Source organism: Eubalaena glacialis, chromosome 14 (assembly GCF_028564815.1).
Source record: "Eubalaena glacialis isolate mEubGla1 chromosome 14, mEubGla1.1.hap2.+ XY, whole genome shotgun sequence".
Taxonomy (NCBI): Eukaryota; Metazoa; Chordata; class Mammalia; order Artiodactyla; family Balaenidae; genus Eubalaena; species Eubalaena glacialis.
In genome coordinates this window covers 74674946-74687861 of record NC_083729.1, presented here as the reverse complement: position 1 = coordinate 74687861, position 12916 = coordinate 74674946, and the positions used below count along the sequence as shown (strand labels likewise).

The following is a 12916-nucleotide window of genomic DNA, read 5'->3' as shown; positions in this document are numbered from 1 at the left end:
GAATCACTGTAGTTTGGTGTTTTTAGCAGTACTGTTGCCAAGAATGCTTGCCTTGGAAGTACAGCAGTGGGAACTTGAATTGTGAAGCCCAGGTCCCAGCTTACCCCTGACACAATGAGCTCTCCTCCCAGATTCTGTACTTCAGCTTTCACCTTGCTGCAGATATTAAGTTGATGGCAATACAAGGCAATTCGTTGAAGGTAGGCTAATAAATCCTGCTTACATGCTGAATCAGGACACTATAAAACATTAAAAAAAGGTCATCTCAATTAGTAAGTACTCTTCAGTTTCTAATACTTGCTATATAAAAGCTGTGAGAAGAAAAGGTTTCACTGTCATATACCTTAATTACAACCATTCAACTTAACTTCTTTATAGTGTATTTTAGGAAAGCCACAGCCAATAGGTTAGAATGGTTAGCTCTACTTTGATAAATTCTATACAAAAAATATTGATGATCTCCTGGAAAGTCTTACTGGGACTTCTGGATACATTTATGAGTATTTTACCAATTATCTTCTAAACTGCTAAGAAAACAATATTCCATAGGTTTTTCCTGAGTGGCCCAGTCAACGTTCACTACAAGCAAAGTTATTTTAACACAGAGAACAAAGCAACAGATGCTAGAAGGAAATCATCCTGTGTGGCAGTCTCTCTGCCATAGTGCAAGATAGAGTTTCAATTCAGTTAGTTGGGGGAAAATGCACTTGTTTCTTTTTGCTTTCTAAGACATGTATCATTCACTAAAGGAACTCTATTACACTTCTTGGAATTCCATGTTTATCCAAATTTTAGCAACATGATAAACTTCCTTTAAACAAGAGACTCTGAGAAGGATCAAGACAACTGTAAAAGAAAAAGATTTGAGTGAAATGAATTTGAAGCCAATTGAAATAAGCTCATAAGTGTAACAATAAGACCCTTCAAAGGATGCACCAAAGATTTTGAATTCTCAAAACACTTCTGGTGACCATAGATTTTTAATTCTCTTTGTAACTTAAGTGGGTAGATGTCCATCAAATACACACTGAGCAGAGCTGAACACTTCTACAGACATTTACATGATTCCCTAAAGCGTTTCTGAAGCTTCAATGCCAATGGCTATCCAGTAATTGAAATATGTTTCTATTGCTATCCAAAGTTCAGCTCAAAATTCTCCAGGACATTCTATTGTTCTGACTCAATCTGGCACTTGCAAAGGACATATAATCACCAGATCCTTGATGAAACATTGTAAGAAATGAGTACCTACAGCCCAAACCGAAGTATGTTATTTAGAATAAGAGTATGAGACAAAGACTCCAGCTAAGTTTCCTTCAAGCTCAAGAAAGGGAATTCTTTCATTAATACTGTGAAGCCAGTCATTTGACATAGCCATTTATTTAATAAATGACAAAGGGGTCTTTTGTATACATAACACTTACCATTGTGGTATTTTTTTTCACTAACTGCATTTATCAAGAAAGAATCCCACAGAGACTGTTTTTAGCTTCCTACAAGTACTTAATACTGTAATATTTATCCTACTCCAGAGACTCATATACTGAAAGGAATTAACTTTAAAATGATATCTCCCTAGAGGACTGACAAGGCTTTTGATACAAATACCTTGTAGCAAATTAAAATGGAAGTTCTATCTCAATGGAACAGTAATTTAAAATGCAACAGTCCGTAAAACGTTTATATTGTGTGAATATCTCAAATCTTCATAAAAATATTTTCCGGCAAGATAAAGGTAAGCAATCGACATTTTGGAAATGCTCATTCTATTCTATTATTTAAACTGAAGTATTTAAAACACACATAAAGGCATGTGGACCAAGAAAAATAACTCTTATACCATGGAAATAGTAGAAATGGGTGCAGAATTTGAGAAAGAAATGCCCCATTCAGATAAAGCATTAGCAAAAATTGCAAGTTGCTTCACAACTGATGATAAGAAGCATACCACAAAGAGAGCGTTATGTTTAACTTCATCTATTTTTGTTGTTGTTGTTACATCATCATTAAAGAGCATTTTAATATTTTGTCACAATCTCAAAATACATCTAGAATCCTGGGATATTTGTGTGTGTACATGTGTGGTGTGTTTTCCAGATACCAAAACTGTTTGGGGCTATGCTTCATGTTACATAATTGTTGGAAATAAGGATCCAAAATTACAAAATCAAAAATAAGAATCACAATAAAAAAATATTGAGCTCAAGGAGCCTAAACATATTGAGAAATAGTTTCAGCCACTGAGATTCAGAGTATAATGGAAAAGCCATCCAAACTCCATCCACTTTCACTCCTAAGAAGGAGTCTGTCCAAACACAACCTGGTTTCAGAACCACCCGCCAACCTCTGGTCACTCCACTCATTCCAACATTTTGCAAAAAATTCCCTCAACATTTGCAGAAAAAAATGCAGCATTCTTTCCTGGCTGGTGCATTTCTGTATGTTTGCGTGTATGCATGAATATTTTCAAGTAAGTTCATTGTCTCTCCTCTCTTTTATTTTTTAAATTTTTTTAAAATTAATATTATTATTTATTTATTTTTATTTTGGTTGTGCTGGGTCTTAGTTGCCACACACGTGCTCCTTAGTTGAGGCCAGCAGGCTCCTTAGTTGTGGCATGGGAACTCTTAGTTGTGGCATGCGAACTCTTAGTTGTGGCATGCATGTGGGATCTAGTTCCCTGATCAGGGACCAAACCCATGTCCCCTGCAGTGGAAGGCAGATTTTTAATCACTGCACCACTAGGGAAGTCCCTCTCCTCTCTTTTACATGAACTTTCTGGGTTACATATGGAACTCAACTTATGCTGCAAACTGTAGGAAGCTTGGCATTTGGCATTGTCCTGAAATTAGCAATTTAATAATGCTACAAATTTCAATCCCTACAAATTTCAGGAAATTCTCAAATTACGATAATATTTAAATGAATTAACTTTACTATTGAGTATTTCTCAAAAATTCAAAAGAAAGCAAAAAACATTCCCTCAGATTAGCCATCATATGTATAAAAAAAGTTAAAGTGAGACAATCTGTAGGCTTATTTTAAATGTAATCCTAATAGCTTAATCATGTATTTTTCTTTTCAGACTTTGGAAGATGAGTAAATCTAGTATTGACTTGAAGGATTCTAAAATCCGGGATGCTGAAGACAATAAGGATTTAGAGAAACAGTCCTATTAAGGAATGAGGGAGAACAATTATAGTAAACAACTCAAAAATCACAGGAGACTAGGACCATCTAAGGGGGAGGAAACAATCCTAAATCTTCCACTGTCTCCAGAGAGCATGATTGTTTTGTAGTCTAGTAGGCAAATTCATGCTCATAATGTTTTCTCCATGTAAATAACAGTTTTTATAATATTTTCTATTTCAGAATCTTAATTTATATTTTAAAACATTTTCCTTTTAAAACAGTTCAAACTGTAAGCCACTGGTTGCTTAAAGAGATGAGCATCAGCTCTCTGGAAAAGTATATTGCCTAAAGTACCCTTAAAAGAAATGGCCCATTATTGCAACAAGACATATTTAGAACAGGATTTTAGAGTTCCAATTCAGCAAAATAAGATGAAAAGTGTGGAAATAAGATCAAACACTCAACATTCAGATTGAGAACTATTTTAACGTGTATCTTAGTTCAGTCTAAAAGCATAAAAGATACTATTGAGAATTTCATTAATCTCTGATGCCCTTTGAGTCTGGATGAAAATAAAGCTGAAATCTGGATGTTCTTGACTATGTGGGTTCATCCCATTTATTCTAGGGCATAAATTATTATGAGAGCATCATTACAGTGAGATCAATTATAACAAGAAGTAAAGTTCTTTCTTTTGCTTCCCCCTTGTGCAGTGTATTTGACTTTCTGAATGAGGACAGCTGGGATCCATGATTCCTTGGGGATTATGTCTCTTAAAAAGTGGGTACTCTTCTTTCTCAAGGAATTTTGATCATTGAATTTACTAGTCCCTCCTGAACTGAACCCACCTTTGGCATCAACTCAGTCTCCACAGAGTTAGAGGCCAGTTTGTAAAGTGGTAGCAATCCTCTACAATTCATTCTTCAGGGGCATTTTATAGAGTGCATAAAACCCATTACAGAACGCAAGAGCTAGTTAATGACCCCACTCAGTATGTGCTTGCTCTTCTCTCTTATATTACCTGATCAGCTACAGCTCGGGCTAATTTGTCCATTCGAGAGCCTGCTTCGGCAATTTTCTTGGCGGCATTAATCACATCAGATGTATTTTTCAACGGGCCTTTGCCTCTGAAAAAACAGACACAACATAATTAGAAATCCACTTTATGACAAGAAATAGACACACCTACCATATTGTTTGTCCAGGACTCTGCTTTTGTATTTGATTTGGCTCTGACCACGTTAGAGGAAATTTGAATGTTTCCTTGATTCACTTCAATTTCCATGTAAATAATTCACTTTACTTGCATTCATTTTTAGGGAATATTTTTCCCTATTTGGATGTGCATGCTCACATTTTATTCTTTACATGCATTTCTATATATTTTAAACAGTGGTCCTTTAAAAAAGATGATCACCACAAGAGCAATGGGAATTTAATATGTAAATGCTTACCCTGTGTCTATGCTGTTGTATATACATTTGTCTTCATAACAACCCTAACAAGTAGGCATCATCATTCCCATTTTAGAGAAGAAAAAAATAGACTAAAGTGAATAACTCATCTAAGCTTATGTAAATCATGTGATAAATTCTAAATTCAAATCAGAGGCTAGCCAAAATAAATGCACATGCATTGTCTTTCATACCATGCTCAGCACTATTATTATGCTAATTATATTTTTAAGTCCACTTTGGCTCTTTAAGAAGCCACTGTCTCTTGTCCATAACTGGGAACTGTTTGGCCAGAATTTCAGAAATCTGCTGAGCTCTTACTCTTGCTGGTTTATATGTTTCTGGGACTGACTTACGAAGGAAGACACACAGAACACTGTGTGACAGTAGATGTCTTTATGTCGAACCATCTTCCCAATATTTTCACATAAGGCTTTCAATTAGGTGAATTGTTTTATATTACTTGTCTTTTAAATATTTATTAGAAAGGAAAAGGAAATTATGCTGAATCATAAATCTTTAAACAAAATGTTGCATATGATATGATTTTTCTTCACTTTTCTTGAGAGGTAAATAAAATAATAGACTAAATACGTTCATTCTTATATTTTTAGCATTGTTACTGGTCTCCTTATATGCATCTAAAAATCAATGCATTTTTTAGGCCTACAAAATTATAAACCTATAGTTAAGACATGTGGTGAAATACAGAGAAAAACACTCGAAGTGATTTATTTAGAATGCATAGAGACTGGGCAATGATTGCCATTGTTATATAATAACATTTTATAAAATGGAAGACTTAAAATGACTTTAGAAAATAAATGTAAATGAAGGGCATTTTGTTTCCCTCTTAATTTTGCCTCTGGCATTTTCAGGGTTAGTAGGTAAGAGTAAAATATATTGTGTTCATGTCAGTGCTTAAACACATACATAGGGAAATTCAAAACAAGCTATTTCATTTTGCTGTGGTAACATTAACTCTTCCACAAAAGACACTGACTTTTTTTCAGTTGTTGTATAGATTTTTAAAATATGGACAGAGATTTTACATGTGAATTTGATATAATATAGATGAATTAAAGAATCTGTGACAATTGGGCTCCCGTTCTCTCACATTATTTTTTTTAAATTATCTCTAAATAAACTTTTATTTTGTTTTTGGTTTATATTTTTAAAGGAAAGGTTAGTTGCAGAATCTGTTAATATTTAATATTACTCTCATTATTATTCATTTCTCTGTAACTTCCAAACCTTAGAAAATCCTTTTTGCAAACTTACTCTGACAAAATATCTGTTGTTACTTTTTGCCTTCATCTTAACCCATTCACAAAGGGCTGCACTAGGCTTGATTTTTCATTACTAACAATCTTGGTGTTTGTTTGCTCCAAGAATTTCAAAAAGGATTTGAGGAAATGCTTTCTCATGAACCTTTCATGATAACTTTCAACAGTTGATTGACTCTGACAAAATGTGCTAAGTTAATAAAGAACATTTATAGAGGCTTGAATTTGTTTGAGGCTCAGACTCCCATACTGCAGATAAAGCATGATTAGAAGCATGTCTTTTGTGATTACACCAGAGGCTAGAGTACATAGACTCACTATTATATTGTATTTAAAAATTTGAGACTTTAGAGTTCACATTGCAGACTCAATTAAAATACTTGGGGTCACAAGTTGATGACAGGGATGTATTACATGAAACTAGAGAGCAATGTAGAAATTTGGGGATCATCAAATATTTCCTCATTTTCTAACTGAGAAAGCTGAAACCCAAAGAGGAGGCTAAGTGACCTGCCCAAGATGATAATGCAGAGAGTGATAAGGAGAGAGAAAAAGGACTGCAACCTCTGTGTCCCTAATCACAATTTAATACTCTTTTTGCTATATTCTGATGAGATAGCTAAAGTAGTAATCTCAGAGAAACACAAATAGCCATAACTACAGATATTAATATGCAAGAAATAACAAAAACAATAATCATCTGACTCAAGAATTTAGAAAGTAGGAAGAAACTAATAAAAATCACTAATATGTGGAATCTAAAATATGGCACAGATGAACCTATGTACAAAACAGAAACAGACTCACAGACATAGAGAACAGCCTTGTGGTTGCCAAGGGGGAGGGGGTGGGGGAGGGGGAGGACTGCGAGTGTGGGATTAGCATATGTAAACGATTACATATAGGATGGATAAACAACAAGGTCCTACTGTATAGCACAGGGAACTATATTCAATATCCTGTGATAAACCATAATGGAAAAGAATATTAAAAAAAGAATGTCTCTATTACAGAGTCACTTTGCTGTACAGCAGAGATTGGCACAACATTGTAAATCAACTATACTTCAATAAAAAAATAAAATTAAAAAAATAAGGAGAACAGATTTGTGAGAAAATAATAAAACACAGAAAATAAATAAATCGATTCCAAAAAAAAAGAAGGCAAAACTGATACAGAAAATATATTTAGTTTGCTATCAAGAAAAAAATAGGAGAAAAATATTCTAAAGTAAAAAAAGGTAAGATTTAAATTATCTTAAAAAACAGAAAATTTGAAGTATTATAATGCTAGTTTCCTCAAATACATGTAAAGAAATTTGAGAACCTGGATGAAATAACTTTCTAGGAAAATATAATTTACCAACACTGGCTAGAAAGTAGATTTTGAAAAATCTAAAGAGTCTGATTTCCATGAAAGAAATAAGTAAGGCTGTCAGAGAGAAAGCTGGTCAAAAAATCAGTAAATCCAGATGGTTTCTCAGAGGAATTTACTAAACCTTTACAACAGGGGTCCCCAACCCCTGGGCCACACAGCAGGAGGTGAGTGGCAGGCAGGCAGGCAGGCAAGCAAGCTCCCCGCACCCCCCACCCCATCGTCTGTGGAAAAATTGTCTTCCAAGAAACTGGTCCCTGGTGCCAAAAAGGTTAGGGGCCACTGCTTTAAAAAGAAGATAATCCCAATGCAATTTAAATTCTTCCAGAATATAGGAAAAGAAGAGAGACTTCAAAAACAGTTTCATTAAGTAACATAATACTGATATCGTCAGAAGCACCTAATACAAATTATTTATTTAAGATTCTGCACAGCAAAGGAAACCATCAACAAAATGAAAAGGCAATCTACTGAATGGGAGAAAATATTTGCAAATCATAGATCTGATACGGGGTTAATATCCAAAATATATAAAGAACTCAATTAATAGCAAAAAAGCAAATAATCCAATTTAAAGACAGGCAGAGGGCCTGAATAGACATATTTCCAAAGAAGACATACAGATGGCCAACAGGTACATGAAAAGGTACTCGACATTACTAATCATCAGGGAAATGCAAACCAAAACCACAAAAAGATATCACCTCACACCTGTCAGAATGGCTTATATCAAAAAGACAACAAATAACAGATGTTGGCAAGGATGTGGAGAAAAGGGAACACTTGTACACTACTGGTGGAAATATAAATTGGTGCAACCACTATGGAAAACAGTATGGAGTTTCCTCAAAAAATTAAAAATAGAACTGCCATATGATTCAGCAATTCCACTACTGGGTATTTATCTGAAGAAAATGAAAACACTAATTTAAAAAAATATATGCACCCCTATGTTCATTGTAGCATTATTTACAATACCCAATATATGGAAGCAACCTAAGTGTCCATCAATGGATGAATTAATAAAGACACAAATAAATGGAAAGACATCTCATGTACATGGATTAGAAGACCTAATATTATTAAGATATCAATACTACACAAAGCAATCAATGTAATCCCTATCAAAAACCCAGCAGCAATTTTGCCAAAATAGAAAAATCTATCTTAAAATTCATATGGATTGTCAAGGCACCCCAAATAGCCAAAACAATCTTAAAAGAGAACAAAGTTGGGGGCCTTACTACAAAGCTACAGTAATCAAAACAGTGTAGCACTGGCATAAAGACAGATATATAAAATAATGGAACAGAATAGAAAGCCCAGCAGATTTTTGACAAGGTTGTCAAGACCATTCAACAGGAAAAGGACAGTGTTTTCAACAAATGATGTTGGGAAAATTGATATATACATGCAAAAGAATGAAGCAGGACCTTTATCTTATACCATATACAAAAATCAACTGGAAGTGGATCATGAGAGCTAATCTGTACATATCTTACAAGAAAAGTTAAGGGAAAAACTTCGTGACATTGGATTTGGCAATGATTTCTTGCATGCGAAACAAATAAAACAGGCAACAACAAAAATAGACAAATTTGACTATATCAAAATTTTAAAAACTTCTGTGCATTGAAGAACACAATCAACAGAATAAAAAGGCAACCCACAGAATCAGAGAAAATATTTGCAAATCCTATATCTGACAAGGGGTTGATATCCAGAATATAGAAAAACTCCTAGAACTCAACACTAAAAATTAATCAGCCTGATTAAAAAATGGGCAAAAGACCTGAATATACATTTCTCCAAAGAAGAATACAATGGCTAATCAGCACATGAAAAGATGTTCAACACCACTAATTATTAGGAAAATGTAAATCAAAATCACAATGAGATACCATCTCACACTCATTAAGATGGTTACTATAAAAACAAACAAAAACAGAAAATAAGAAGTCTTGGCGAGGATGGGAAGGAGTTGGAACCTTTGTGCACTGTTGATGGGAATGTAAAATGGTGCAGCTGCTATATAAAACAGTACAGTGGTTCCTCAAAAAATTAAACATAGAACTACCATGTGATCCAGCAATTCCACTCCTGGGTATATATTCAAAGAATTGAAAGCAGGGTCTCAAAGAGATATTTGTACACCCATGTTCATAGCAATATTATTCACAATCCAAGTGCCCAAGAATAGATGAATGGATAAACAAAATATGATCTATACATTCAATGAAATATTATTTAGCCTTAAGAAGGAATGAAAGTCTGACATGTACAATATGGATGAACCTTGAGAACATTACGCTAAGTGAAATATGCCAGTCACAAAAAGACAAATGCTGTATGTTTTCACTTATATGAGATACTAGAGTAGTCAAATTCACAGAGACAGAAAGGAGAATGTGTTGCCAGGGATGTTGCCCAGAAAAGATCAAAAGTCTGAGTCTTCCTATTAGTGGAAGGCAGTATGGACAAAGGGACTAGTTCCACTGGCTGTAGTTCTCAGTCTCAAAGTGATGGTTTATACCCTTTGTCTTTCCCTAACTTAATCAGATTCTCTACTTTGGGCATTTTGAAAGGTGCTTTGAGGAATCTTGTGACCTTAAAGACAAAAGCCATCTTATCGTTCCATTTGGAACATGTTTTTAGTTTTCTTGGAAAAATATCCAGCCATAGAATTGGCTCTACTATATAGGTAGTAACCTTCTCTATTTTGCTAATAGGTGATTCTTATACAAGGGTCAATATTTGGAAGCTTTCCCAGGAAATGGTCACTTCAAAAAAAAAAGAGAATCATGGAAAGCTATTACTACATTACTGTTATCCACAATTTAACAAATAATTCATATTTATTTCATGAAAAGGTAATAGGTATTAATGAGAAAAATCAATGTGTGAGTGCATTCTGAGTCAATGTACTCAGTACCCAGAATTCATAAATTCTGAGTTAATCCAAATTAAAAACATTTATTTACTATAGTTTTCTCAGTACCTCTAACAGATCAATATATGATGTGACTCTCCAGTAATGACATATAGTAAGTAAGGAGTATATTTGTAAATGTACTGAATCATAGAAGCCCCTTTTCAGGACCACAGTCCATAAAACATAGTTGGGAAATACCACTTTCACCAATTAGCTGAAGCAGTCTAAAGACAGCACAGTGGAAAAGTTGTATTCATCTGGGGATTAAAGATAAATCAGGTGAGACTGTAGGACCATAAGTTGAATTATTCAAGGAAGTAACATTTATATGATGATCTTGAAGTTGAAATACAAATATGTACAAAATTGAGAAGGAATCTAAGGGTCAATAAAGGTAGGCCTTGGATAGCAAACTCAAGATTTTTATATTATTCTATGAAAAGAGGAAAGAAAGTTTTGGTGCAAAGGGAGCTAGATGGATGCCCTTTAATGGCCAGATATGGCATGGCATGAACTGACAAGAGTCAAGAATTGGAACTGAAAGACTAGTCAAGCTGTCACTTGGCCTGAAGCCCTGAGTTTCCATACCAAGGCAGGAATGAAATTTGGGAATAGCGGGGTGATTACATGATTCTTTACTGTAGTACAGTAGATTGTACCCTGAAAGCTTTTTGTTTTAGCCTGAACCCAGTTCCTTTCAAGATCAGAACTTACAGTTGATCTCAAGAGACAGCTTTGTCCCTTGCTGTACAATTAAACTTGGGTTTCTTTCCTGAACTGCTGCCCTCTGCACACCTTTTGTTATTGGGATACAAGACTGGCCCATGCTATTTTTTTCTGAAAGTGACATGAGAGGTATGGATTCACCCTATGCAGGACAGCATTTCTGCCATCACCATGAGATGATGAACTGTTTCCTGTTCAGTTCTTGGAAGTCAAGAACTGAACAGGAAACAGCCATGAGGCATAATCAGTTTTACCCGCCATGAAGAAGTTATTACACAAATAATGAGGCAGAACCTCTCCAATTTTAATAATAATGGAGTGGATATCATTGAGATTACTGAATCAAATTAATGAATTAGCTACTGATAAGAATAAAACAACAAAATAATAAATGTAAGGTTTTTTTCTTGCACCCAAACACCCTTTAAATGTAAGATCTGAAGAGGGTAGTCAAGTTTCAATTCCTACTCAGCTATATCCTTTCCTTTAAATAAGGGAACATAATACGTAAGAGCTATTAGAGGTATAGAGCTGAAATTATTCCTCCTTAAAGTGGAAAATGCAAGGATAATAATAATAATGCATAGGGTCAAGTGCAGTGAACTTATGTGAGAGGCACAAAGAAAGACTCAAATTAGCTACCTCTTTGTACGGCAGATGGGGGCAGCAGCAAAACTTCAGCTTCCTGTGCTCCATTTCCAATTCACACTCTCTCCTGTTTCTCTGGTTATTAACTGTATCCTCCCTTTGCCCTCACAAAGGGGCACAAAACTACTCATCAAGCAGTGGGAAAAAATGATAACCAGTAGCACTCTAGACATTTCATTATTCAAATCAGCATAAAGTGATTATACAAAATCCCTCAGGAACTGAAGTGGCCCTCTTTTCACTTTTAAAACTATACTTTGACTGATAGAAAGTCTGTCTTATTTAACATCATCTAACAAGACCCCCTCAAGTATATCTCTCTTCCTTGACACAGTTGTATATAATCTAGAGCATTATAAAATGTCTTCCTGATCTAAACTAGCAACATGACTTGATTCATCATTCACTTTAAATTAGTGATGTTATTAATGGATTGTATAATATCCATCAGATAAAGTATGAATACAGTGTTGAAAGCAAGCAAGTTAAGTCATCACAGGCCTTGAAAAGCAATGACTGTGGGCTGCCATGATAGCCTGATTTGTAGGAAATTCAGACTTAAATAATGGTTCAGACTGAGTTATCTTACTATTATTTTTTGTTTGAAATAAATCTGTGAAACCGACAAAGACCAGCCAAATGTACAAATTTGAACTCCTAATGAATACAATGACATTTAAAATCTCGAAGGTCACCCTCATAACTTTAAAGACATTTCACTAAAGTCAAAAACAATTTTTAAATATTTGGAGAAAGGACCAAGCGATGTCATTAGTACATATTGGCCAGAGGCAAAAGGTAAAGGGAAAAAGGCAGAGATGTGCCATATTTTATTATAACCTATAATTAATTGTAGGCTTTTCTTATTAAAAGCACTCAACAATCACTTAAAAAATTGTCATCCATAAGGTAGTGTCTTCACATTGCCACACATTTTATATAACTTTAATAACAAATACTGTGTTGAATCATTAAAACATCTTTGCTCATGTGTCTGTGTGTGTCTGTGTTTCTCAGAAAAAGAAATCTACAGAAAAATGATAGCTTTCATTCATATGGCAGCATAATTTACAACTTCATTACCTCTTTGGATTTTAAAACTCTCCTGTGAAAGTTGATAAGAAGAGTATTATTTTCCCACTTTACAAATGAATAAAGACAGTACGAGACAGGTCCAAAATCACCTGGTATTTGGACTAAAAATCCAGGGATCTTTCATTGAGCTTTGCTCTCCCTTTGTCTGCCCTTTGGGTGGTAGGAAGGGCAGAAATGTCATCTCCCTTTAAAGAGGAAACTAAAAATGCAATGGCAGAAACAGCAATGACCCCTGATGAGGAAAAGGCTCCTGACAAAATTCTGACTGG

The 12916-nt window shown here is 34.6% G+C and overlaps 1 protein-coding gene across 1 annotated transcript in view; it reads right to left on the bottom strand.

Annotated features, from left to right (window-relative positions):
* The window catches only part of LOC133074640 (catenin alpha-2), a 244239-nt gene that overhangs the window by 43335 nt on the left and 187988 nt on the right, over window positions 1-12916 (bottom strand). The window contains exons 9-10 of the mRNA XM_061168566.1: window positions 4154-4259; window positions 105-239 (exon numbers count right to left, since the gene is read on the bottom strand). Coding sequence (XP_061024549.1) covers window positions 105-239; window positions 4154-4259 — 241 coding nt within the window. The remainder of the gene's footprint in view (window positions 1-104; window positions 240-4153; window positions 4260-12916) is intronic.